At 48.3% G+C, this 27,467-nt stretch overlaps 1 protein-coding gene across 1 annotated transcript; it reads right to left on the bottom strand.

Annotated features, from left to right (window-relative positions):
* Positions 1-5,334: 5,334 nt before the first annotated feature.
* Hexa (hexosaminidase subunit alpha) lies at positions 5,335-26,105 on the bottom strand. The gene is made up of 14 exons (XM_090321722.1): positions 25,810-26,105; positions 19,454-19,546; positions 18,382-18,447; positions 15,289-15,335; positions 14,243-14,353; positions 11,943-12,044; positions 11,408-11,540; positions 10,231-10,411; positions 9,037-9,120; positions 8,714-8,786; positions 7,373-7,556; positions 7,137-7,227; positions 6,501-6,605; positions 5,335-5,558 (listed from the first exon to the last, which is right to left on the bottom strand). The coding sequence occupies exons 1-14, from the start codon at positions 26,060-26,062 to the stop codon at positions 5,495-5,497; spliced, it is 1,587 nt and encodes a 528-aa protein (XP_090177848.1). The 5' UTR covers positions 26,063-26,105; the 3' UTR covers positions 5,335-5,494.
* Positions 26,106-27,467: the final 1,362 nt, after the last annotated feature.

Genomic DNA, 27,467 nt, shown 5'->3' with positions numbered 1-27,467 from the left:
TTGTTTCCATATTTTGGAGTTTGTTTCAATTTGTACATTATTTTATATAAATATAAAAAGGCACTTAGGCATTGTACTCTTGTATTTCTCTTCTAAGGGTATCCTCTTTTGGTCTATGTGTATCTAGATTCCTGTATAAATTGTCATATCCCAGTATATTTTAGAACTCATTTCCTCATACCAGAGAGAACACGTATCATTTGTCTGTATGAGCTTGGCCTACCTCACTAACATGATTTGTTCTAGTTTCACCCATTTCCCTGCAATTGACATTATTTACTTCTAATGGCTATGTACAATTCCATTGTGTATAAGTACCATATTTTTTGGATCCTTTTATCTATTGTGGGGCAACAAATATCTTTCTTTTATATTGATTCATATTCCTTTGGATTTCTAACCAATAACATTAAGATAGGGTCATGGGAAAGGGCCCATGTTTAGCTTCATGAGAAACATCTATACTGGTTTCCATAGTGGTTGCAATAGTTTACATTTCCACTATCTGTCAGTATGTAAGGGTTCTCTTCCCCACATATCCTCACCAGTGGCTGCTGCTCTTTGCTTTCTTTTCTTTCATATTCTTGAAATATCAATACTTTATCAAAAATTGAAATTTAGTTTTATTGCTGATGAATACTATTCATGAACATTTATTTTTTCATTTTGTCAGCCCTGGGGCTTGAACTCGGGGCCTGGTTACTGTTCCTGAGCAACTTTTGCTAAGGCTAGCACTCTACCACTTGAGCCACAGTGCCACTTCCAGCTTTTTCTGGGTATGTGGTACTGAGGAATGGAACCCAGGGCTTCATGCATGCTAGGCAAGCACTCTACCACTAAGCCACACTACCAATCCCCATCTTGACAAGACAACTTGTAACTCAGGAGAGTTACCAGTGTAGCTTTGATTTGCATTGTCTTTATAGCTAAAAATGTTGATCATTTCCTCACGTAGCTATTAGCCATTTGTATTTCTTCTGAAAACTGTTCAGCTCAATTGCTCATTTATTAATTGGATTTTTTTTTGCCAGTCCTGGGCTTGAGCTCAGGGCCTGAACACTGTCCTTGGACTTTTCTCAAGGCTAGAGCTCTACCACTTGAGCCTCAGCACCACTTCCAGCTTTGTTCTCTGTATGTGGTACCGAGGAATTGACCCGGGTCTTCGTGCATGCTAGGCAAGCACTCTACCACTAGGCCAAACACCTGCCCCTAATTGGATTTTTTTTGTTCTTGCTCTTTTTTTAGTTCTTTCCATATTCTGGATATCAATACTCTGTTGGATAGCTAGTGAAGATTTTTCTCTCAATTGGTATATTGTCTTTTGGTTTTGGTAATTATTTCTGTGGCTATGCAGAAACTTTGATGAAGTCCCATTTTATCAATTTTTGTTCTTCTTCTAGGCAATTGGAATCTTATTCATAAAATAATTACCCTTGCTTAACTTCCAGAATTTGCTCTCTGATTTCTCATAGATTTAAATTTTCAGGTCTTACTTTGAATTCTTTTAAACCTCATACCAGTAATTTTGCCAGAAGTGTGTCACCGCAAATTCTTATTCAAAGCTGGCAATTATACCCAGTGGAGACATGACCCAAATGTTAGACTTACCATTGTGGATCTGAGTCTTTTTCCTAGTACATCCAATCAATTGCTCATCATACTTTATTGCACAGGCCCTCAGGCATTTCTCTAAGGGCAAGATTGTTCCAGCTCCTTCCCCATTGGGGCCGCAAGCAAGAGGCCCTGGGTTCAATCCCCAATGTTATCCTCCCCTCAATCCAACATCCCTGTGTACTATTATGGAAAAGTAGCCTTTAGTTTTGAAGTGTTTATCTTTTTATTTATATGTATTAAAGTCTGCCTATATATTTTTATTAACAATTTGGAAAAGCTAGAGTTTTCTTCAACTATTATTTGAATGGAGTTTAGGTTGCTTAGATTTTTGACTTCTTGTTTAACAGAGATATAGATTGTACCTTTTTCTTTTTTTTGGCAGACCTGGGGCTTGAACTCATGGTTGTTGTTTTTTGAGCTGTGGGGATGGTGATTTAGTAGACAAGATGTCCAGTATGGCTTTTTTTTTTTTTGCTACTCCTGGGCTTGAGCTCAGGTCCTGAGCACTGTCCTTGGACTTTCTCAAGACTAGAGCTCTACCACTTGAGCCTCAGCACCACTTCTGGCTTTTTTTCTATGTATGTGGTACTGAGGAATCAAACCTGGGTCTTCATGCATGCTAGGCAAGCACTCTACCACTAGGCCAAACTCCCCGGGTCTTCATGCATGCTAGGCAAGCACTCTACCACTAGGCCAAACTCCCCGCCCCGCCCAGTATGCCTTTTATTAACTCTGATCCTCAGATCTCAACTGCCTAAGTAGCTAGGATGACAGGTGGCTGCCCAATTTGTTTGTTTCTTCTAGTGCTGGGGATTGAACCCAGAGCCTTGCACTTGCTAGTCAAGTGTGTGTGTGTGTGTGTGTGTGTGTGTGTGTGTGTGTGTGTGTGCCTGTAATCCTAGCTACTCAGAAGGCTGAGATCTGCAGATCGTGGTTCAAAAGCTGGCCTGGATTAAAAAAAAAGTCCCCCAGCGACTCTTATCTTCAAATAAAGCACCCAGAAATCCAGAATCGGAAGTGACGGTGTGGTTCAATTGGTAGAGTGCTAGCCTTGAACAGGAGGCTCTGGGACAGTGTTCAAGCCCTCAAGCCCCATAAATGGATAGGAACCCCCCCCCAAACATTCCAGTTTTGTTCCCATTCTTTCATAGTAAGTAGAATATTTGGATTCCCAGTCACAGGCTCTCTCCCATTCTGTGGCACACTAGTGGAGCAAGCACCCTCCCACCAGTGACTGTCACTCAGTGCATGTACTCTCTCGTTCACCCCACCCACCTTTTCTGACTGATTGGCTTCCCAAGCCTCCCTTTGTAGTTTGCTGTAAAGCAAGCCATAAAAGACTTATTAATAATGAGGAAAAATCACAGCTGAGTACCAGACACTTCAGAAGACAGCCAGATTTAAAATCAACTTGGGGAAGTCATATTTAGGGGAAGAAAATAAAATTTGAGGAAGAATGTGATGTTTCATCTCTTTAAAAACCAGGTGAGGTGTTGATGGCTTACATTTGTAATCCTAGCTACTCAGGAAGCTGAGATCTGAGGATGGTAGTTTGAAACCAACTCAGACAAGTGACTATTACCTTTAATTAACCAAAACAAAACAAAATAGGTGTAGGGTGTGGCTCGTGTGGAAGCGTGCCAGCCTTGAGTAAAAAAGCCAACCAAGAGTACCCAGGTCCTGAGTTCAAGTTCCAGTACACACACGCACACCCCAAAGCAAAACAAAGCTCATGGACATCTTAATTTAAATAACATGATTGGGCCTGGGAGGGTGGCCTAGTGGTAGAGTGCTGGCCTAGCATGCACATAGCCCTGGGTTCTACTCCTCAATACCACATACACAGAAAAGCTGGAAGTGGTACCATGGCTCACGTGGTAGAGTGCTAACATTGAGAAAACTCAAGGACAGTGCCCAGGCCCTGAGTTCAAGCCCTTGGACTGGCAAAGAAAAATAACATGATTGGAAAATGCAGAAACACACAGCTCACTTTCCAAAGGATTTTTAGAAATCATGAGAAGCCAGGGTTTATGCCTATACATACTTGGTGATTAAAGATGCATCTAATCAGCCAGGTGCAGTGGCTCACGCCGGTAATCCTAACTACTTAGGAGGCTGAGATCTGAGGACAGTGGTTCAAAGCCAGGCTGAGTACTAAAGAATGTGAGACGCTTATCTCCAATTAATCACTAGAAAAAGGGAAGTGGGGCTGTGGCTCAAGGGGTAGAGCAGTAGCCTTGAGCTGATGAGTTCAGGGACAACCCCGGGCCCAGGGGTAGGGCAGTAGCCTTGAGATGAAGAGCTCAGTGACAGTACCCAGGCCCAGAGTTCAAGCCCCATGACTCACACACAAAATAAAGATGCACATAACCATTTGTATTATAAAATAAAGCCTGTTGAAACTTAGTGTGTGCAGGTACCAAGATTTGAACTCAGGGTCTTATATTCTTCCTTAGCTTGCTAGCTCAGTTGATGCTTCTAGCCACTTCACTTATGCCTCTATTCAGGCATGTTGGTGGTTAATTTGAGGTGTGTGTGTTTGCCAGTCTTGGGGCTTGAACTCAGGGCCTGGGCACTGTTCCTGAGCTTCTTTTGTTCAAGTCCAGCACTCTACTGCTTGAACCACAGCACTATTTCTATAGGCTTTCTATGTTTATGTAGTACCGAGGAATCAAACCCAGGGCTTCATGTATGCTAGGGAAGCACTCTACTGCTAGGCCCAGTTTGAAGTCAGTGTATGCTTTTATTTATTTATTTTTGCCGGCGCGAGGGAGGGAGGGGTCAGTCATGGGTTTGAACTCTGGGCCTGGGCACTATCCTTGAGCTCTTTGGCTCAAGACTACCACCCTAGGGCCAGGAGTTTGGCCTAGTGGTAGAATGCTTGACTTGCATTCACAAAGACTGGGGTTCGATTCCTCCATACCATATATGCAGAAAAAAGCCAGAACTCGTGCTGTGGCTCAAGTGGTAGAGCTCTAGCCTTGAGAAACCCCAAGGAGAGTACTTAGGCCCTGAGTTCAAGGCCCAGGACTAGCAAAAAGAAAAGAAAAAAAGACTACCATCCTACCCCCTGAGCCACAGTGCCACTTCTGGTTTTCTGGTGGTTAACTGGAAATAAAAGTCTCATGTGCCAAGCTGGCTTGGAAATTCAGTCCTCAGTTTTCAGCTTCTTGAGTAGCTGGGATTATAGGTAGGAGCCACCCGTGCCCAGCTAAAGGCTTTCCCCCCCAATTTTTGCATGCCATCCCTATGGTAACCCACTAAGAGGCACCTGAAACCTCAGTGCCACCACTTTTCACCAGACTGGGGGGACAGGGCACCTAGCAAAGTCACCAGTGCTCTACATTCCCAAGGGAGTCAGGAATCCAGCGTGACACTTTCCTGCCCCCTGGTGGTGACAGAGAGAACTAGCAGGCCCCAGTAGTCCTGGTTAGCTCAGGGCAGGTAGAGATGGGTGGAAAACAGATGTGGACCCAGGTCAGATGGACGCTGGCTGTAGGCTGCTGTCTCCCTCCTGCAGGGACGACGATGCTTGTGTGGCCAATGGACCTTGCATGAAAAGGCCAAGTGAATGTGCGAGGTCTTGAGTTCAAGCCCAAGCGCATACACACACACACACACACACACACAGAACTATTCCTGGACATGCACGTGGCCATGACCTTTGGCCATGGATACTTTCTTTTCTGACACAGGTAACCCATGATCATCACAGAGAAATACCACGTCACTCTTTATTGAACACCAGCGCCAGCACCAGTCTCCTCTCTCCAGGCATGGTGGCTCGGGGCTCTGTTCCCAGCCGGCCGGAGTGCAGTAGAAGCCTGGCCCCCCACCGCTGTCAGGGCCAGCACCTTCCTTGGTGCGTGGGGCTGTGGGCTCAGATCTGCTCATACTCCTGTTCACAGTAGCCTACACTGATGGGCTGAGCCTGGACGCCTCGCCTGCAGGGGGACACACAGACAGTAAGGTAAGCCCCACCTCCCAACAGTGAACCCCCAAATGTCACTGCATACCAAAACCACAGGAGCATCACCCACTTTCTATTGTTTGTCTCTGTACCCCCACCCCAAGTAACCCGTAAAGAAAAGAGTCAGGCACTGGTAGCTCACACCTGTAATCCTAGATACTTAGAGGACAGAAAGCCCCTGAAACTCATCTCCAACAAACTACCCCAAAAAACACAAACAAAAACAGAAACAAGTGGCACTGAGGCTCAAGTGGTAGAGCATTTGCCTTGAGCAAAAGAAGCTCAGAGACAGCACCCAAAGAGTAGAACAAAAGCTGAACAAGAATGCAAGGCCAACAGTTCAAGCCCCAGTGGGGGGAACAAAAACAAACAAAACCCAAAGGAGGCCCAGGCCCAAAGGTGCCCAGGACTCCAAACCCCTTAGCCCCCTGTTCTTGGTCCCTGTATGCTGGAAACACTGCAGGGTGGCAGTGGAGGGCAGAGGGGACCTGAGAAGCTGTCCAGTCCATTTTCTGGGCATGAAGCTGAGTTTTTGAATACCAGCTCAATCTCCCTTCCTTAGTCAAATACACAACATGCTCAGAGATGGCAAGGAGGCCGCTTAAAGTCGCACAGCACGTTGTAAATGGCTAAGCCTCAGGCCTCACACTGTGTGTCCTCTGCTGAGGTCCTCAAGCCCCAGTCAATGGCAGGGCCAGGGAAATGACAGTGAATTATGGGCATCTCAAAGGGGCCTGGGTGTCATGTGGACCCATGGAAGTGGACCTCATTCCAGTCCTATAGCTGAGGACTCTGGGTCAGGTACTCTGATCTGTCTTGTGAGCTATGGCACATGAGGTGGAGCCTGCCTAGGGCTGAGCACAGGGCTTATTTCCTCCACAGGACGGGGTCTCAGCCCCCCACCCAGCCTGCTCACCTCAGCAGCTCGCAGCGGAAGCGGGACAAACGTCTATAGGCGAAGTTCAGACTAGTCGTCAAGTTGCTACTCCACAGCCTTTCAGCAATAGCAGCTGCTCTGGGCCTGGGGAAAGGGGGGTGGGGTGGGGAGTGGCAGGCTGGGGGGCATTGTGCTTCCTTGAGGAGGCTCAGAACCCACAGAACACCACCCTTCATGCACGCCCGGACTAGCCAGGGCCAAGGGCTGGAACTCATACTTCACTCAGCACCAGTTCAGCTGTGGACAGTGATCCACCCTTCTCCTCTCTGGATGATAAAGGAACATTGGGGGCTGTGACTCACAGCAGTGGCCGCTGTCCAGCAAAGGTAAGCCCGGCCCATCTGGCCAGGCTTGGGGAGCCCAGAGGCCACAGACTTGCTGTTGGGTGCTGAGCAAGGATCTTGTGCCCTCCGGATCACACAAGCTCCACAGACAAGTGGGACTTACAACCTAATAATCACTGCCCTCCGAGAAGGGGTTTGCAGGAGGGAGCCGGGCAAGTCCCAGCCCATCAGGGCTCCATCTCTCTAAGGCCCAGAAGCCAAGCTCCAGCTGGCGGGCTGGGATTAGGTTCTCAAGGGAGAAGCCCTGCCTTAATGCCCAAGTCCCTCTTACCAGAGCCTGGGGACCAGGTTTGTGCTGTCCACGTATTCTCCCCACATGCAGGCCTCCCCCCCAATCACGAGGTCCTTCTCATCTTTGGTACCTGAGGGAAGAGCAAGAGAATCATAGGTGTATGTGTGGGAGGGGACTGCTCAACCACCATCCCAGATGCCCTCCCCTCACCTGCATCACCCCACTTCCTGACCAGAAACTTAAGGCAAATCTCCGGGTCCCCGCCCCGCCCCCACCTTCAAATGCCAGGGGCTCCACGGTGTACATGTCCTTCCAGTCGGGGCCATAAGTGATGCGGTTCAGGTACCAGGGGGCAGAGAGCAGGGCCCGGAAGCCAGCCTTGGTGATCTGCTCCATCTCCTTTAAGTACCCCACTGGCACCTCTTCCCGCCACACCTGTATGATGGTGTCCGGCCGAACCTGTTATGGCATAAGGCTGAGGAAATTCTCAGGCCTGGGGATGCAGGCTGCCCTGGGTCCCCATGGCATAGGATACTCCCACAATTCCAGATAGCTTAGCTCAGACCTAGGGCTGCGCCAAGGGCCAGGGCTGGAGGGGAGTTGCCTGCTCTGTCCCTCCCCAGGGCCCTGCAGCCTCCCAGGCCACAGGGGGACAGGAATGCTGGCTGGAAGCAGGAGACAGCAGTAGGGCCCAGAAGCCACCAAGTCCAATAGTCTAGATGTTCTTGTGGGAGGGGGCGTGGGGGGGTGGGGGATGGGAGCTGGGACCTTACAGATAAAAGGCAGCCCATCTCCCCAGATCCTGAAGAGCCAGACCCATGACTCAGGAATCGCATGGAACTACGATTCCTTCTCAATGTGGAAGACAGACAGAGGTGCTGGCACCTAAACCCGGGGGCTTGCATGAGTGTGTGTGTGTGTGTGTGTGTGTGTGTGTGTGTGTTGCTCCTGAGCATGACCTCAGGGGCTGGGTTCTAACCCAGGGGCTTGCATGAGTGTGTGTGAGGGCGTGAGGGCGTGCGTGCGTGCGTGCGTGTGTGTGTGTGTATGCTGCTCCTGAGCTTGACCTCAGGGGCTGGGTTCTATCCTTGGGATTTTTCACTCAACGCTAGAGCTATACCATTTGAGCCACAACACCACTCCTAGCTTTTTGGTAGTTTACTGGAGATAAAGAGCCTCACGGCCTTTCCTGCTCGAACTGGCTTGGAACTCTGATCCGCAGACCTCTGCCTCTGAGTGGCTGGGATGACAGGTGTAAGCCACCACACCAACCCATCTGGCTGCTTTTCTTTCTTTTATTTGGAAGTCCTAGGGCTTGAACTCAGGGCCTGGGCTTTGTCCCTGAGCCTCTCTGTGCTAGTGCTCTACCACTTGAGCCACAGAGCCACTTCCAGCTTTTTCTGTTTACGTGGTACTAAGGAATCAAACAGGGGCTTCACGCATGCTACACAAGGACTTTACACTAAGCCACATTCTGTGGCTCTAAGCCCAGCTGTTCCGTGGCTTTTCTGGAGGGAAATGGAGAGATGTCTCTAAGTGCTTTAACCACCAAAGCCTGGCAGGAGATGGCTGGAGACACCATAGGAACCTTCCTCTCCTTCTCTGCCCCCACTCACCTTAACTTTGTTATCAAACACTTCCTGCCACACCACGTAGCCCTTGTTATAAGAAGAGACTATGTCCAGCAGCCTGGAGAGGAGAGGAGCGTCAAGAGAGGGTCTGCTCAGCCCAGCCAGGCTCTGGGCTGCGTGCTGGGGTGCTGCGGTGGTGCCTGGCCGGGGGGCTTAGCCCTCACTGGGCAGTCGCTTCCCCAGGGTTGGGACCTGAAAGGACAGGACAGAGAAGAGCCTTCGGGGGCCCAGAGAGTGGGCGAGCAGGGCCTGACTAAGACCCCAGAGGAGGCGACCCTCAATGTACCCCCCAACCCTGCCTTCCTCACTTCTGGATGTAGTAGGACTCCAGCTGTTTGAAGTCATCGAAGTCCTTCTTCTTCATGAAGGCCTGGATATCAGGGTTGGATCGCCTGAATTCCAAGAGAAAAGGAAAATCAGGTCTCTTACCAACCTTAAGGCCTAGAGATTCCTCTCTGGCTTCTGCAACTACCCCTTTCTAGGAAAAGCAAACAGCACTGAGGGTCTGGGCTGTCCCAGGAAGGAAGGCATGACCAAGCAGAGCTGCAGCAAGGCAGGCATGTAGGGCAGGGCAGTGGTGCTTAGAGCAGAGTGCCAAGCCTGAGGGGCCTCTGTGTACCAGTGTCCACTTCTTGAAGCCCCTCTGCCTTTTGGGGAGCTGGTCGGGACTTGAACTCAGGACCTATTGTTCTTGGCTTGCTTCCTCAGTGGGCTCTATACTACTTGAGCGATGCCTCTAGGCTTGCTTTTTTGCTCATTATTTTGGAGACAGAATCTCATGGACTTTTCTCAATGGGGTGGCCTTTAACTATAATCCTCTACATCTTATCCTCTGGAATAGCTACAATTAAATGCATGAGCCTCCAACACCTGGCCACTCAGCCTCTTTTGAGCTAAATAGCTCTGAGGGGTTTGGATTATGTGTTAATAGTAGATACTGCCATCTATTAGCCTGAAATTCTGAGAATAACTCTTTGATCAGGCCGTGTATTTAGACATTGCTCATGTATTCGAGCTTGAATTCAGGGTTTCCAGCTCTTGCTTAGCTTGTCCATTCAAGACTGACACTCTACTACTTCACCCATCCCTCCATATCCAGCTTTTGGTGGTTAACTAGAGGTAAGAGTCTCTTGGACTTATTTGCCTAGGCTGGCCTTGAACCCTGATCCTCAAATCTCAGCCTCCTAAGTAGCAAGGATTCCAGGCATGAGCCACCACCAGCTCCTGATTTGTTCACTATTTGAAGCCTTGATGTGCAGGCCCTATTTTTCTCTACCTCGAAAATTTCCCAAGACATTTCTGAGGTCAGGGTTGGTATTTCCATAAATATCTCAAAGATAGGAGAGAGCAAAGAGAGAGAAGGAAGAGAGGGGTTCCACTGTCAGCCTTACTAATGTCACACAGGGTTTCCCATTGGGCTGGAATAGGACCCTGTGTCAGAGGTTCTCTACTCTGAGCTAGCCACTCGTCAACTGGGGTGGGAAGAGTGGGGAGGTTCATACCAGCAGGTGAAATCAACCTCATCTCCTCCAAGGTGAAGGTAAAAATCCGGGAAGACAGAGCTGACTTCCAAGAAGAATGTGTTCATGAAGTCATAGGTGTTGTTGAGAATAGGATTCACTGGTCCATAGGTGCCAGAAGGCTGAGAGCCAGAGTAGCAGGGAGTCAGTAGCCCTGGGATACCTATGATAACAGAGAGCCCACGTGAGTGTCACCCATACACAGGCCCCATGCATAATAGCATGCAGGACAAGTCATGTAGAGCAAGACAACTTTGTTCATAAACATCACATGCTGTCTCTGAAGCTCACAGGCAAATGTTTAGCCACAAATATGTCCACATTTGGACAGAGCTGGTCACAGGCAGGTAACTGAAAGCGCAGATACACTGTGACACACTGCTCTGAAAGGGTGCTCTCGACAGAGCCCTCTGGCCCCATCTTTCCCCATGGGGCCCTCATCACTCCGATGTTCCACACTCCTCAGGGGCATCTCCCTGAGCTCAGGCCCTTCCCAGCCGAGGCTGAGATCAAGTGGCACCCCCGCCTATTTTTCTTTAGCCCGAACTGGGGATTGAATACTGAGCTTCCTGCTTGTTTTGGCAGGTGCTCTACCCCTCAAGTCACACCCCCTAGACCCTCAAAATCTTACCTTTTTTCCCCTTGGTGATGGTTCTAGGGCTAGAACCCAGAACCTACATGCTGTCCCTGAGCTTGCTCAAGGCTAGAGCTCTACCACTTGATCTACAGTTCTACGTGTGGCTTTCTGGTTGTTAAGTGGAGAGCAAGGATTTTGCTGCCTGGGCTGCCTTTGAATCACAGTCCTCAGGTCTCAGCCTCGTGAGCAGGGAGGATTGTAGCCATGAAGCATCAGCACCCAGCTTCACTCTTCCTTTACTAAGCCTTGAGCTTTCGGGTTCACTCTGGGCTGCTCACTCTGGGGTGGAGGCCATAGAGGAGATAGTGAGTGAGCCACAGAGTGACGTGTGGGGTACACTGAATTTCCTTTTTTGGATTTTACCCTGGGGGTCAGTCCTCCCACCCACCCTAGGATGCAGCAGCCTCTATGGGCCCTGGAGAAGAATTTGCTCCTATTTCAATAGTACAACATGACTCTTTTCCTAGAAATGGCTCTGAGAACCATCAGCAAACTCCCCCCAACACTGGGCATCATTCTTACCTGGTCCCCAGGACAAAGTGTGGCCAGGGGTGTCAAACTCCGCCAGCACCCGGATGCCCCGGAGCCTCGCGTACTCGATGACCTCCTTCACATCCTGGGCTGTGTAGATGTGCGTAACGGGGTTGTAGGATCCCTGAAAGGCCCAAGGTGCCCTTCAGACTCGGGGTCCTGATGCTCAAAATGCCCCCCAAGACACCTCGGGCATCTGAACACTGGCCCATATCCTCAGGGGCACGGGGCCTATCCTGAAGACTCTCTATCGTTGTTCCCCACTCGCCAACACATCTACTTTCATCTGAGCAGCAGTCAGGGCAATGGGGTACATAAGACGGAGAACTGTGCCCACTAAACAGAATATTTGCCAACCACTAGGGGAGGGAACCATCTCCTGCAGGTCCCAGAGCAGAAGAATGGCAACAGCTGAACCTGAAACCAAGTGCTGTGACTCCAGAGCCATTGCCGTTCCCTCCTGCCAGTGGGTCAGCTAAGGTGGAAGTCCTCATCCTAGCCGGCAGGGCTCCAGGCGAATGCCTACCTTCCGGGTGAGCTCTGGGAATGTGAAGCTCTCGTACGGGAAGGAAGGGTCATCGACCAGGTGCCAGTGGAAGACGTTGAACTTATTGTATGCCATGACATCCTGCAGGTCAGAGTACATCCCATGAATCCATCACAGCCCCATGGGGGGCCAGGCTGCGCCATGCAACCCACAAAGCTCAACCTGCTGCCACTTGCAGAGAGGTGGTCATCGGTGCCACTGAGCCTTCCCTGGCATGCCAGGAGGCCTCAGTGTGCTTTTTTCCCAGGACATGTCCAGAAGTGGGGGGGGGGGTCTATTGTTCATATATATTTATATATATATATATATTTATATATGGCCCCACTGAGAAGAGGGTGGAAAGATCAACACTTCTTCCTGCCCTTGGTGATAGGTCATGTGACTGGAGCTTATCCAACTTGAGGTATTCTGGGAACGCACTGCCCATGACTCATAAATTTCAGAAGCCAGCCCAGCACCTGTGGCTCATGCCTATAATCCTAGCTACTCAAGAGGCTGAGATCTGAGGATCCATGTTCAAAGCCAGTATAAGCAGGAAAGTCCATGAGACTTTTTTCTCCAATTAACCATCAAAAAAGCCAGTAGAGGAGCTGTGGCTCAAGTAGTAGCAAGCTAGCCTTGAATGAAAAAGCTCAGAGTAGCAGCAGTACGCCAAAGAATGAGGAAACAACATGAAAAAAAAAGAAAAAGCCCCAGGTGGCTCCCAAGGAAAATGGGGTGGAAGAACCAGAGTCCTCTGTCTCTTTCTCCACCTCCCCCCACCAAAAAAAAGAAAAAGAAAACGTTTTTCCCCAAGGAGCTGGTTAGTAGTGATGTTGAAGAGATAGCTGGTGGCAGCATAAGTCCTTCCAAGAGGAAGAAGTAACCTAAGGAGGAAGTGGAAAATGAACCAGAAGAGGCAGCCAGCCTCCCTGCCCCAAGAAGAGGAAATTCTCCTCCAAGGAAGAGCCAGTCAGCAGTGGGTTTTGTGCCAAGGAAAAGAAAAGTCTTGAAAAAGCACCTCAGGGTTAGAAGAGACATTTCCTGGGGGAAGGGTGTGCCCCAAAGTGGTCCTTCTCATCCTATGTTCTGAACCACAATAAAAACAAATTAACAAAAAAGAAAAAAGAAGTAAAGAAAAAAAGAAAAAGCTCAGGACAGCTACCAGTATTCGAGCCCTAGAAGTGGCATATGCATGTGCACACAAGCATGCATGCATACCCCCACACCCACTTTCAGATTACTCCATTGACTCCATGGAAACACAGGGAAAGACAGATAGGCATTGGATTAGCAGTTGATAGAGAAGACTGCACATCAAACTCAAGCTAGGTAATTCCCCAGCTAGGCTTTGCACACAGTTTTCCTCCAATACTATCCAATCTCAACTCGGCACTCCTTGGCCAGAGAAGCCAAGTTCTGAAATACTTTCTGAGCCAGGCACCAGTGGCCCTGCCTGTAATCCTAGCTATTTAGGAGGCTGAGATCTGAGGATTGTGATTCAAAGTCAACCAGGGAAGGAAAGTCTATGACACTTTTGTCACTAATCATGAAAAAATAGTACAGTGTTAGCCTTGAACAAAAGAGCTCATGGACAGTGCTCAGTTGCTGAATTCAAGCCCTACAATTGACAAAACAAAACAGAACAAAACAAACATTTTCTGCATCTTTGCAAACTGTCTGTTTTTTGGACCACAGCAACCAGCTGTACAAATTTAGGTGTGTGTTATGTACTTTCTTTTATTCTCTTTCTTTTTTCAATTGTACTGGTCCTAGGATTTGAACTCAGGGTCTGGGTGGTATCCTTGAGTTGTTTTTTTGTTTGTTTTTTGTTCTTCCCTCAAGGTCAGAGCTCTACCACTTGAGCTGTACCTACATTTACAGCTAATAGGATACAACAATTTCATGTCCTGAGCCAGGAGTTTGGCCTAGTGGTAGAGTGCTTGCCTAGCATGCACTAAGACCAAAGTTTGATTCCTCAGTACCACATATATAGAAAAAGTTGGGAGAGGTGCTATAGCTCAAGTTGTAGAGCTCTAACCTTGAAAAAGCCCAAGGACAGTGCTCAAGCCCTGATTTCAGGCCCAAGAACTGGCAGGAAAAAAAAAAAAGAAAGAATTCCATGTCCTGTATAGACTGGCTTCAAACTGTGATCCTCAGATCTCAACCTCCTGCGTAGTTAGGATTATAGATTTGAGCCAGTCAGCACTGAGCATCTCTGTTTTTGAGGCTCATGGAACTTGGTCTATCCCCTGTTCATCACCCCAGAACCCCGTGCACGAAGAAGGCCTAGGGCCTACCAGTGTGTCCAGGATAATAGTCAAAGGCAGGTAATGGCGTGAGGTGTCCAGCAGCAAGCCCCGGTGAGGAAAGCGAGGGAAGTCCTCAACATTCGTCTTATTGATAAAGAACTGTGGAGATCAATCATTGCACATATCAGGATTCAGGGTGAGGGTGAAGAAGAAACTGTCCCAAGGCCCCTGAAAAGCCACTGTGAGATTCTGCAGTATATCTGTCCCTAACTCTTCCCCGCCAACCACGACATCCAGCAATCAGAAGCACTGTCCAGCTAGAGGGCACAGGCTGTGCAGTTTCTGGACCACTGACAGGTGTATTTGTAAAGAACTATGGCAGCCAGGTCATTATGAAATGATTAGGGAGAGCCATCTTACGGTAACTTCAAATAGACCAAATCTACCAAGCTGGCCTGGGAGCATAGCCTAGTGGTACAGTGCTTACCTACCGTGCGTGAAGCCCTGGGTTCAATTCCTTAGTACCACATACACAGAAGAAAAGTCAGAAGTGGTGCTGGGGCTTAAGTGGTAGAGTGCTAACTTTGAGGAAAACCCAAGGACAGTGCTCAGGCCCTGAGTTCAGGCCCCAGGACTGGCAATAAATAAATAATAAATCTACCAAGCCATTCCTCTACTCATATCTGCCTTCAACTGCTGGGGCTATCTAAAGCCACCACAACTGTCAAAAGCAAATCAAGACTTTCCCCAGAATCCTTGGTATATTCTAGGCCCCTGGAGAAAACCCCAGAGTTTAAAAAGGAACCCTTTTTACCAGGTGCCTGTGGTTAATGCCTGTTACCTAGCTACTTAGAAGTCTGAGTAACTCAAAACCAGCCCAGGGAAGGAAAGTCCCTGAAACTCTTATTTCTAATGAATCACTAGAAAAGTAGGAAGTAGAGCTGTTGTTCAAATGGTAGAGCACTAGCCTTAAGCACAAAATCTCAGGACAATCCCCAGGCCCCCTGAGTTTCAAGCGCCAGGATCGGCACCAAAATAAACAAAAGTTACACAAACAAATAAACAAAGGAGCCCTTTTGGGAGCCCACACTCACCGTGCCCTCAGCAGATTTCCAAACAAGCTGGCTAAAAGTCTCCAGACCTGTGGGAAGTGGAGAGGCAGAGAGAAAACTCAGAGAGGAAGAAATACATTCACCTGCCAGGTTCTCAGTGGGGTTGAGCACAAGGCATACATACACAGTGAACACAAAGGGGTCTGAAGACTCATCAAGAATGTGACAGGAAGCCGGTTTCCCTGGCTACTTTGGGAGGTGGCCAGGGAAGGGATTCCAGTATCCTCCTTGAAAGGAGGGGACTATTTCACCACCCCAGTAATCTCACCCCTCACATGCTTTTTATCTTTGTTTCCTGAGCCTTGAATTTGCAAAGACATTCAGAAGAGAGGGTGATATGAAGTCAGCCAGGCAAGAAAGTCTGTGAGATTTTTTTTTTCCAGTTCTGGGGCTTGAACTCAGGGCCTAAGCACTATCCTTGGGCTTCTTCCTCAAGGCTAGCACTCTGCCACTTTAGCCACAGCACCACTTCCAGCTTTTCTATGTATGTGGTACCAAGGAATAGAACTCAGGTCTTCATGCATGCTAGGCAACCATTCTACCATTAGGCCAAACTCCCAGCCCCAAGTCTGTGAGGGTCTTATCTCTGATTAACCACCACAAAACTAGAAGTGGAACTGTGGCTCAAGTGGCAGAGCTCTAGTTTTGAATAAAAAGCTAAGGGACAAGCCGGGTGCAGTGGCTCACACCTATAATTGTAGCTACTCAGGAGGCTGAGATTTGAGGATCATGATTCAAAGCCAGCCTGGGTACTAAAGACTCTTATCTCCAATTAAACCACCAGAAAACCGGAAGTGGCACTATAGCTCAAGGGGTAGGGTGGTAGTCTTGAGCTGAATTGCTCAGGGACAACACCCAGGCTCTGGGGTAGGTAAGTAGCCTTGAACTGAAGAGCTCAGAGTCAGTGCCCAGGCCCAGAGTCCAAGCCTCATGACCTACAGAAAAAAAAAATAGCTCAGGGATAGCAACCAGGCACCCAAGCTCCAGGATATACACCAAAACAAACACACACCAGAGGAAAGGATGATGTGTGTGCTTCTCAGGAAAGATACAGAGTTAAGAAGATCTGCCAGGTTTAAGGCCTCCCATGGATACAGCTTACCTGGAGTGAAGGAAGCCAAGGAAAGGCTAGTCTACTCATCTTCCCTTATCCCAGACTCTACTGACTGTGCAGAAAAAGTGATCTGAGATGGAGTTTCCCACAGCCTGAGGCCATCACTGAACTTAACCAACCAGGAGTGACCAGGAGTCACCATGATTTGTCTTTAGGGTATGAGAAGAGACCAGACCACTGGAAGCTTGCCAATCTCACCAACTCAGTCTCTTAAGAGACTAGCAAGGCTCACATGCAGACAGAACAAGTATAAAGTGGGGGTGCACTCTCAACAGTTGGCGTACTTCTAGAAACCCAGAAAAGAATCCTGTAAAGAATCCTGAAATGACTCATGACTGTAATCCTAGCTTCTCAGAAGGCTGAGATCTGAGGATTGTAGTTCAAAGCCAGCTCAGGCAGTAAAGTCGGTGACACTCTTATCTCCAATGAACTCCTCAGAAAAAGCCAGAAGTGGTGCTGTGGTTCAAGTGGTAGAGCACTAGCCTTGAGCATCAAAGCTCAGGGACAGGGCCTAGGGTCTTAGTTTAAGCCCTCAGGACCAGCAAAAAAAAAAAAAAAAAAAAGCCGACATGAGCATAGTGTAAGGACTGATAAAGATAGACTGTATTCATAAACTGCTTTGATAAATGGCAACTCCTTTGTATAAATTAAAAAGGAAAATCTGGGCTGAGAATTTGGCCTAGTGGTAGAGCTCTAGCCTTGAGAAAGCCCAAGGACAGTGCTCAGGCCCTAAGGTCAAGCCCCAGGACTGGCAAAAAAAAAAAAAGAAAGAAGGAAAAAAGAAAAAGAAAATCTTCAAAGCCCCTACATTTCTAAATCAAAAGAATCCATGAGAGGCCAGGAGTTTGGCCTAGTGGTAGAGTGCTTGCTTACCATGCATGAAGACCCAGGTTCAATTCCTCAGTACCACATCCATAGAAAAAACTAAAGCTGGAAATGGAAAAAAACAAACAAACTAGGAATCTATGAGGTCTTATCTGTTCAATCAGAGCCAAGGGTGAAGCACATCACTGGTGCACTCTGACCCCAAGCACTCCAGCTCTTGACTAAGGAGCACCTGCCCAGAATCAGAGAGAGTTATCAGTTATTCCCTAAAGGATGGCAGCAGAGGTGGCAGGATGATGATGAACTAAAACAAATTGCTGTGTTCAGGAGACTTTTCCTTACCTTGTCACCAGCAGAGGTTTGAGCAAGTCTTGATTTAGTAACTCAATCCCTCTCCAGTGAAGGGGAAGGATGAGGCTTACCATCTGCTCTAGAAAAGGGACACCATTTAACTTAACACACACACGTATACTTATCACCAGATGTCAGTGGCTCACATCTGCCATCCTAGCTACTCAGGAAGCAGAGATATGAGGATCCCAGTTTAAAGCCAGCCTGAGAAGACACATATAAGAGACTCTTATCTTCAATTAACTACCAAGAAGCCAAAAGAGGAACTGGAGTAGCTGGTAAAATACCAGCCTTGAGCAAAAAAGCTAAAGAACAGCATCCCTGCAGTGTGTTCAAGCCCAAATACTGGCACATGCATGAAATATATTTGTGGATTTCTTTTGTCCAGTTTTCTTCTTCTCTTTTCTTTAAGTGATAGGCTCTTGCTTTATTGCTTGGTTGTCCTTGAGCTCTTGAGCTCAAGCGATTCTCCTCTCTCAGCCTCTCTAGTAGCTGAGAGTAAAGGCTTTCTGATGGCATGAGCTGAGTAGGAGCTGGACAGGCAGATGTGTAGCAGCCATCAGCCCCTCCCCAGCAACTGAAGACTCTTTCACTGTCCCCTGTGTTGCCGAGGGTGAGGCCTGCCAACATCTGGGCAGAGCAGCATGGGGATAGGGACTCAACCTGGTCTCCTTAGTAAAGAAAGACACCCTCAGTGGGAGTTTTCACCAGGTCCCCAAGCTGTCCTCTTACCCCATCAATGCCGACAATCCCCTATCATCCCTATACCCACCCCACCCCGTTACCTCTAAGAGCTCCCCAGACAGTCTTAGACTCCAGTAAACAGTGCTCATCATTTATGATCAGGGTGTCTGAAATGATACAAAAACAAACAAAAATTCATTTGGTTCATTTTTTTACTCTCAGAATCTAGACTAGATATTTTACAGAATCATTGGAATTAAAACTTCCAGCAGGATCCCATTAAAAGAATAAATACATAGCTGGATGCTTGTGGGCCATGCTTATAATCCTAACTACTCAATAGGCTGAGATCTGAAAATCATGGTTCAAAGCCAGCCCAAGCAGTAAAGTCCATGATATACTTATCTCCAATTAATCACCAGAAAACCAGAAATGGAGCTAGCTATGGCTCAAATCAGTAAAGGACTAGCCTTAAAAAGAGCTCAGGGACAGCACCAGGCCCTGAATTCAAGCCCTGCAACTGACCAAAAAGCTGGAAATGGTGTTGTAGAAGTACAGTGCTAGCCTTGAGCAAAAAGAAGCTCATGAGCCGGGGTATTGTGGCTCACACCTGTAATCTTAGCTACTTAGGAAGCTGAGATCTGAGGATCATGGTTCCAAGCAAGCTCAGGCACTTTTCCATGGACTTTTCCATGAGACTCTTTTTTATTTTTTATTTTTATTTTTTTTGCCAGTCCTGGGCTTGAGCTCAGGGCCTGAGCACTGTCCTTGGATTTTCTCAAGGCTAGAGCTCTACCACTTGAGCCTCAGCACCACTTCCGGCTTTTTTTGTATGTATGTGGTACCGAGGAATTGAACCCGGGTCTTTGTGCATGCTAGGCAAGCACTTTAACCACTAGGCCAAACTCCAGGCCATCCATGAGACTCTTATCTCTAAATAACCACCAGAAAACTGGAAGTGGTGCTGTGGCTCAAGGGGTAGGGAAGTAGCTTTGTGCTGAAGAGCTCAGGAACAGTGCCCAGGCCAGAAACATGAGCTCACATCAGCTGTTAGCAGAAAACTATGTCCGTCCCATTAGCAGAGGGCCAAGCAGCAGTGGCTTGGGCCAGGACATCTGTTCCAGCTCTGGATCAGTGCCTGCTCTGCAGGTTAGGGGCCAGGGCAGTACTTACATTTCTCATCAGACTCCAAAGATGGGAACTCATTACAGCCCGCCGTGGCCACTGACACAACCAACATGTTCTTCTCCAAGGCATGCCGGTTTCCTGCAAGGACAAGGGAAACTTAGTGTGGTTGTCCTGACCCTGGAAGCAAGATGGTGAGCCAAGGCCCTCCACAGAGATCCCTAGCCTCTACCCCATAGGACATGTGCTGCACAGGAGGGGCTCTGCCATCTGCTCCCTCTTAGACTTTTCTAAAACTGCTCCCTGGGGAGCAGAATACTTGCAGTATTGGTGTACAATGAGATAAGAGCAGGTACCCTGAAATAAGTGTCCTCTTCAGGAAAAGCCCTCAGATACTGATGCATGGTATTTTGTTTTGTTTCTTTTTGGTGTTGGAGCTGATGCTTGAACTCAGGGCTCTCTCTTGGCTTTTATACTCAAAGCCGATGCTCTACCAATTAAGCCACAGCTCTATTTCTGGTGATTCACTGGAGGTCACAGACTTTTTTGCCAAGGCTTCCTTGAAACCATGATCCTCATATCTAGTCTCCCAATAAGCTAGGGATTACAGGTACGAGCCACTAATCCCAGATCTGGTGTACATTCTAGTGTCATATTAGCTTCCCTCTAATGATATATTCCAGACATCAGCTAAGGTGCAGACCATACTTTTGAGAGGCAGCACTCAGAGCTTGTCCACCTGGAGCCACTCCCCCACTCCTTACCCCTGCCCCCTACATCCTTCACCCCCTTCTTAAAGATTCTTTTCGAACCACGGAAGATTTCTGCTGAACCTCAGGAAGCCATCTTAGCTCTTGAAGCCTGAAATTAATGAACTCCCTGAGCACTTTCAATGATGCCAAAATGGCTGTTTGGCTTTGGCTGCTAATTTCAGAGGCTTGAATGTGATCCCAGCAGTAAAGTCTAGGGAAGTGGCAAAACAGGAAGGACACCGGGTCATCTCCCAAGAGGTAAACAGTCACAGCTGGGGTTTCCTGTCTCTGTGGTGCCATGCTCAGCTCTGGAGGGAGCAGGGGGCAGGCAGGGGCCAAAACAGCTGCCCCTACTTACACCCACACCCACCAGCCAACAAGCACATGAACAGGTGCACCGTGAGTCTGGCTGGGACAGCAAGACTGGAAGCCTCAGGGGACCAGGAGTGCCCAGGGGAAATCAGGAAAGGCTGGTCTGACTCTGGCTCTGCTGCTGGTCTTGGGTCCTGAGGCCTCCATTTCCTTCCTGTGGGGTAGGACTATCAGAAACATAGGAGAGAAAGACAGGTAAGACAGACAGACAAAGGTATTCCACTGTCCAATCTCTGCAGCTGCCTGCTTTTTTCTAAAAGTTCTCTTCTCTTTGGGTTCACTGGAAAGTGTGGATGTGTGTGTGTATGCACGCTGGCAGTGGGGCTTGAACTCAGAGTTTTATACTTTTTTTGCTAGCCTTGGGCCTTGAACTCAGGGCCTGGGCACTGTCCTTGGACTTTCTCAAGGATAGAACTCTATCACTTGAGCCACAGCACCATCTCTTTTTTTTATGTATGTGATATCGAAGAATCAAACCCAGGTCTTCATTCATGCTAGGCAAGCACTCTACCACTAGGCTAAACTCCTGGCCCCAGAGTTTTAGACTTTTTTTTTTTTTTTGCCAGTCCTGGGCTTAAGCTTAGGGCCTGAGCACTGTCCTTAGATTTTTCTCAAGGCTAGAGCTCTACCACTTGAGCCTCAGCACCACTTCTGGCTTTTTCTATGTATATGGTACTGAGGAATCGAACCCAGGTCTTTGTGCATGCCAGGCAAGCACTCTACCACTAGGCCAAATTCCTGGCCCCAAGTTTTATACTTTTATGTGGCTTTTTAAATCAAGGCTGGCGCTCTACCCCTTGAGCCACAACTCCACTTCAAGCTTTTTCTTGGTTCACTGGAGATAAAAGTTTCAGGAACTCTCCTGCCTGGGTTGGCTTGATCCTCATAGCTCATCCTTCTGAGTAGCTAGGATGACAGATAGAAGCACCTACTGCTTGGCTTTCTTCTACTATGACTAAAAATGTCATATTCTCTAGTTGAAGAACCCCCAACCATACAAAAGCATTTACAACTTAAACTATAAGCATTTTCCAACCATTTCTACCTTGCACTTATTATTATTTTTTTTTGGGGGGGTGTCAGTCTGAGAGTTTGAACTCAAGGCCTAAGTACTGTCCCTGAGCCTCTTTTGCTCAAGGCAAGTGTTCTACCACTTGCGCAGCAGCCCCATTGCCAACTTTTTGGCAGTTAATTCGAAGATATGAATCTCACAGGGGCTGGGAATGTGGCTCAGTGGTAGAGTGCTTGTGTAGCACACATGAAGCTCTCTGGGTTTGGGTCCTCAGTACCACATAAACAGAAAAAGCCAGAAGTAGTGCTGTGGCTCAAGTGGTAGAGACTCAGGGGCAGTGTGCCCAGGCCTGAGTTCAAGTCAGCAAAAAAAAAAAAAAAAAAGTCTCGGGGACCAGGAGCACAGCCTAGTGGTAGAGTGCTCACCTAGCATGCATGAAGCCCTGGGTTCAATTCCTCGGTACCACGTAATCAGGAAAAGCTGGAAGTGGTGCTATGGCTCAAGTGGTAGAGACCCAGCCTTGAGCACAGAGAGACTCAGGGGCAGTGCCCGGGTCCTGAGTTTAAGCTCCAAGAATGGCAAAAAAAAACCAAAAAAAACAAAAAAAAACGTCCCACAGACTTTCCTGCCTGGGCTAGTTTTGAACTGCCATCCTCAGATCTCAGGCTCCTAAGTAGCTGGGATTACAGGTGTGAAGCACAGGTTCCCAGCTCTGCATTACCTTTTTAGTATCACTTTTCATTACAGATAGGTCAACTCTGAACCTGGAATTCTGAGAACTACTGAAGTCCCACAGTTGAACTTCCTCTGGGCACAGCTTTCGAGTCCCCATTTCCTTTCTGTCCCATTCCCTCCTATCTTCCCTTCCTTCTCTGCTGGACTAGAGATTCTGATCAAGCACCTCAGACACAATCTAGCCAACATTCACAACATCCTGTCTTCTCTACCATAGTTAGAGCACAAATGCTTAACCGTGGATTAATCTGTATCTTCCATCTGTGATCCAATCCTGGCTACTTGTACTATGTGGGGAAGGGAGAAAACCCTGGGTCACAGTGAAATCATTGTCTCTTTTTCTAGCTGGGCTCCTGAGTCTGCTCTGGAAATCTGTCTCCACCACTCCTGTTTTCTGCTGTCAGCAAACAGCTTCTATCACTTTCTCAGATCTATAAGCCTGTTTTCCCATCTCTTATTCTTACCAGATAATCAGTAGAGAATGTCACCTTTTCCTTCTCTTCCTCCTCCTTCTCCTAAAACATCTGTATGCACACCTGGTCTTTACCTTCCCTCTGTCTGCACTGGGCTCTCCTCAGGCTCTTCTTGTATAAATTACACCTGCAAATTATTTATCTAATTTTAAAAATTAGCTTACATTAGTTATACAATGGGATTTGTTTTTTCCAGTATTGGGATTTGAACTTAGCTCTCTGTACTTGCTATACCTCTTTTTAATTTTTTTTTCTCCCTTGCTACTCAGGAGGTTGAGATCTGAGAATCATGGTTCAAAGCCAGCCCAAGTACTAAAGTCTGTGAGACTCTTATCTCATCAGAAAACCAGAACAGAAGTGGCCCTATGACCAAAAACAAAAATGCACATTTCATGCTACTTATGCATCACAACTACAACGTGGTAATTAAGCATAAATGACAAACAGTTAAGGCAGAGAGTGTGTTTGTGTGTGTGTGTGTGTGTGTGTGTGTGTGTGTGTGTGCATGCACCTGTCCTGGGGCTTGAACTCAGTGCCTGGGTCCAGTCTCTGAGCTTCTTTTGCTCAAGGCTATTGTTCTACCATTTTAGTCAAGTGGTACGACTTTCTTGTCTGGGCTGGCTTTGGACTTTGATCCTCAGGTCTCAGCCTCTACAGTAGCTAGAATGACTGACATGAACCACTGGTACCTGGCTCCTGAAAGGTTTTCTTCAGGCTTTCTTACAAAAGATCGAAAACTCCATTATTCTGTCATGTGACCTGCATGATAAATTCCAGCATATAGACAGGACAGGTCCAAAACTGCAGCCCCAATCAAAAGAACAAAGCCATTCCCATGAGATCCTAGCCTGTTACCCTGAGGCCTAAGCTGAACAGGACAGTGGCACAGTGTGCCAAGTAAGCAGCCCTCCCTCCACTCCTTCCCCTGAAAGTGTTGCAAAAGAAAGAGACCGATTAGTGACAGGCAGTTGACAGCCCTCCCACTTCCTGCACTTGAGCTTGGACTTGCACAAGAAGGACATCTAACCATGGCCTGAGCCCAGCCTCCTTCCAGCTCCCCACCTGGAGGCTAGAAAGCATGGGCCACCCCACAGCTTACCACAGAAGCAAAGGAGCCAATAATGTCTTACTATACCTAACTGGAAAAGAAAATCCAATGCAATCTCTGAGATTCCAGATCTACAAATGTTGCGATCACACAAAACTACACACAGATGCCTGTAATCCTAGCTACACATGAAGCTGAGATCTGAGAATCATAGTTCAAAGCCAGCTCAGGCACTAAAGACCATGGGAATCTTATCTTCAATTAACCACTAGAAAACTGGAAGTAGCCTTGTGGCTTACTCAAGTGGTAGGGCAGTAGCCTTGAGCTGAAGAGCTCAGGGACAACACCCAGGCCCAGAGTCCAAGCCCCACCACCAAACCAAAAAAAAAAAAAAAAAAAAAAAAATCAATTTACAGACAATCTAGTCTTCAGCAGGAATATACCTTCTCTTACTGGGGGGATGGAGGGAAATTAAAGAGCACTTGGATGCAGGATCAGTTAAGAGGGGAAAGTTCTTCACCTATGGGCTTATCTGTTCTTCTGCATTCCCCAGAGGCAATTTGAAAGCATCAACTCATGGTCTAGTGAAGTCTTAGAGGAGTCATAAGTGGGAGTCATAAGTGACCCTCCTCCTTTTCCAAGGACTTAGCCTCAGACAGAGACTGGACATATAATCCTAAACAAAGCCTCAAAGCAACCCACTCACATTTATCTGTATAATTATAACCATTACCTACACTGCAGGCAGGCATAGAAGAAATGGGCCTGAGGAGTACTTTAAGAGATTCAGGGCCAAGAGTTTGGCCTAGTGGTAGAGTGTCTGCCTAGCATGCACAAAGACCTGGGTTTGATTCCTCAGTACCATATACATAGAAAAGGCAGGAAGTGGTGCTGTGGCTCAAGTGATAAAGCACTAGACTTGAAAAAGCCCAAGGACAGTGCTCAGGCCCTGAGTTCAAGCCCCAGGACTGGCAGAGGGGGAGGGGGGAAGAGATTGAGATTCAAATTACAATCAACTGGGCCTCCTTAGGAACTCAATCGCATGTCAAAGATGACCAGTATCAAACAGTAATGATGGGTCTTCTAGAAGGATCCAGACCCTAGTAATAATCTCGATTCCATCCCTGAATCAAAGGACCCAAGGAAGCGGTAGGATTACTCTGTTCAGGAACAACAGCACCCCGAAATAACCTAGGGATAAGCATTTCTTCCAGCCTTGTTCCTCCTCCCTTTCCCCCATAGCCCACACAGCAGGCCTGGATGTAAGCTCAGTTCCAGAACCTCGGCACCTGTTCTCCTGCCCAACTTCCTACATGAGTCACCTAGTTCAGTTAACTGTATCCTCAGGCGTCATTTTCCCTGCCGACGACACCCTTCTGGGATCTCATTGTTTTAAACATGGACAGCTCACTCTACTTCCCCCCGCCACACACACCTCGACATCGTGGGGCCTCGCCACTGTCCCAGAGCTCTTCAGCCACAGCCCCACTTCCGGTTTCCTAAGAGTCTCACGGATTTTATTGCCCCGGCTGGCTCTGAACCTCAATCCTCAGATCTCAGCCTCCCGAGTAGCCAGGATTACAGGCCTGAGCCACCACGCCAGGCGTTCACGGTATTTTTTTTTTTTTGCAGTATTTCCTTCTCTGTCTCACCACTTTTGAGGATTTAATCTCGTCCACCCAGTACTGGCCACAACCTCTCAGCGGCACCCACTGCCCCTTCGATGGGCACAGTTCCTTTCAACAGCTTGACCTTCAGAGGACAATCTATGCAGCCTAAGGAAAGGGATTCCAGTCAGGCCGCTGACAAGAAGGCCCAGAGAAGAGGCGGCGGCCTCGGACTGGGGGGGGGAGGCCGGAGCTGGGGGGCTGCACAGAGGGGAAGGGGAGGAGGCGTGGTGGTCAGCGGGGTCGGCAGAAGCCTCCGGAGGGAGGGAGAGGGGGGGAGCTGGGGGGGGCTGTCGCCAGGCGGCTCTCCCAGGACCAGAGACAGAGGCGGGAGGTGGGGCCCACCTGAGAGGTTGGGTCGAGGCCACGAGCCAGAACCAAAGAGCAGGTTGCGGTAGCGCTGGAAGGCCTCGTCGAGGACAATGCAGCCGGGCTGCGCGGCCGAACTGCCATGGTACCGGAACTGGAAGTTGTTGGGGTACAGGGTGTAGCGCCGGTAGTAGGTCTGGATGTATTGGGGCCAGGGCCACAGGGCCGCCCCGCAACCCGCGACCGCTGCCGCCAGCAGCAGCGAAAACCAAAGGCCGGAGGCTGCCATGGCCTCTCTCCCAGCGCCCCTCGAGTCACGTGAGGCCCTGGTCAGGTGGGAGGAGCCCACGTGACAACGGGCGGCCACGTGACCCGCGGCAAGCCCTCCCTGCTCCCGACGCGCCGGAGCTCTCGCTCTCTCGCAAGGCCTGGAGGTGCGCGGCGCGCGCGGCGTCACGCGCTTAGGGGGAGGGGCGGGCTGGAGGGGTGTGAGTGACACGGGGCGTGGCCTCCGGTGGAGCTGTCTGGGCGTGAGTGGCAGGGGCGTGGCCACGGTGGAGGGCGGGGCGGGGCGTGATTGACAGGAGGTTGCTTGTGGGGGATAGGCCGTGAGTGTCTGAGGGGGCGGTGGGCTCTCTGGTGTGTGTTGGGGGCGGGTAGCGGTGAGTGACAGGGTCCCCCCGCCAGAGGAAGAAACTTTGGGTTCAAGCCCCAGTCTCGGCGCACACAGATACACTACATTTGGGGGGCCGTATTTCAAAGATTTTACTTGAAGCATTCTGTCTCTGACCTGTATGTCAACCAAAACCATAATAACTACTACAGGTTTAACAAAATCATAACCCACATGAGTGTGCATAGACAGAATAGTAATGATTTTTTAAATGTTTTAATTGCGTGGTGTATACAAGTTCCAATCCCAAGCACCACCGAAGTTAATCAATTAATTTAAACATAATTGTTGGGGTCCAAGTGTGTGGGCCCAATGATCAGAGTTCCTGCCTACCATGCAGAGAGTCCTGAGTTTGATTCCTTGGTACCACATACACAGAAAAAGCCATAAGTGGTACTGTGACTAAGTGATAAGCAAAAACAAAACAAAAAAATAATGCTCAAAGACAATGCACAGGCTCTGAATTCAAGCACAGGACTGGCAAGAAAAAAAAAAAAAGTCAGTGCCACATAAGCAAAAAGCTGGAAGACAGGCACTAGCCTTGCGCAAAAGAAGCTCAGGGACAGTACCCAGGCCCTGAGTTCAGTCAGGAGCTTGTTGAATGAATGCCAGAAGGGGCATTCTCCTTTCTGTATTAACATCCACTTATCATTTACAGCTTAGCCTGGATCAGAGCTGTGGAAGGAATTAGTTCAGGCTGTGAGAATACATTCCTTCAATTCTAAAAGTAGAGGACTTCGGGGTAGTTAGGCATGCTGACCAGTTACCTTCAGTGAGCAACACTTGTTTTCTTTTTCCTAGTCCCTGCCTCTGAGACTTCATGCTGCATGTGACCTTTGAACCTTTGCTTCCTGAACCAGGGCTCTGTGTGCAGGAAGTGTGAGGCCTGTATTTGTGAATGGAGGCAAGGAAGGGTATGGAGAATTTCCTCATGTAAAGGAAACAGTCCCCAGACAAGGCTAAGACCCAGAAGGAAAAGCTGAGTGGCTGGTTCACTTTAGGATCTCCCTACCCTGGAAAA

This window comes from Megascapheus bottae, chromosome 30, assembly GCF_031878675.1.
Source record: "Megascapheus bottae isolate mThoBot1 chromosome 30, mThoBot2.hap1, whole genome shotgun sequence".
Taxonomy (NCBI): Eukaryota; Metazoa; Chordata; class Mammalia; order Rodentia; family Geomyidae; genus Megascapheus; species Megascapheus bottae.
This window is presented reverse-complemented; position numbering and strand designations above follow the sequence as displayed.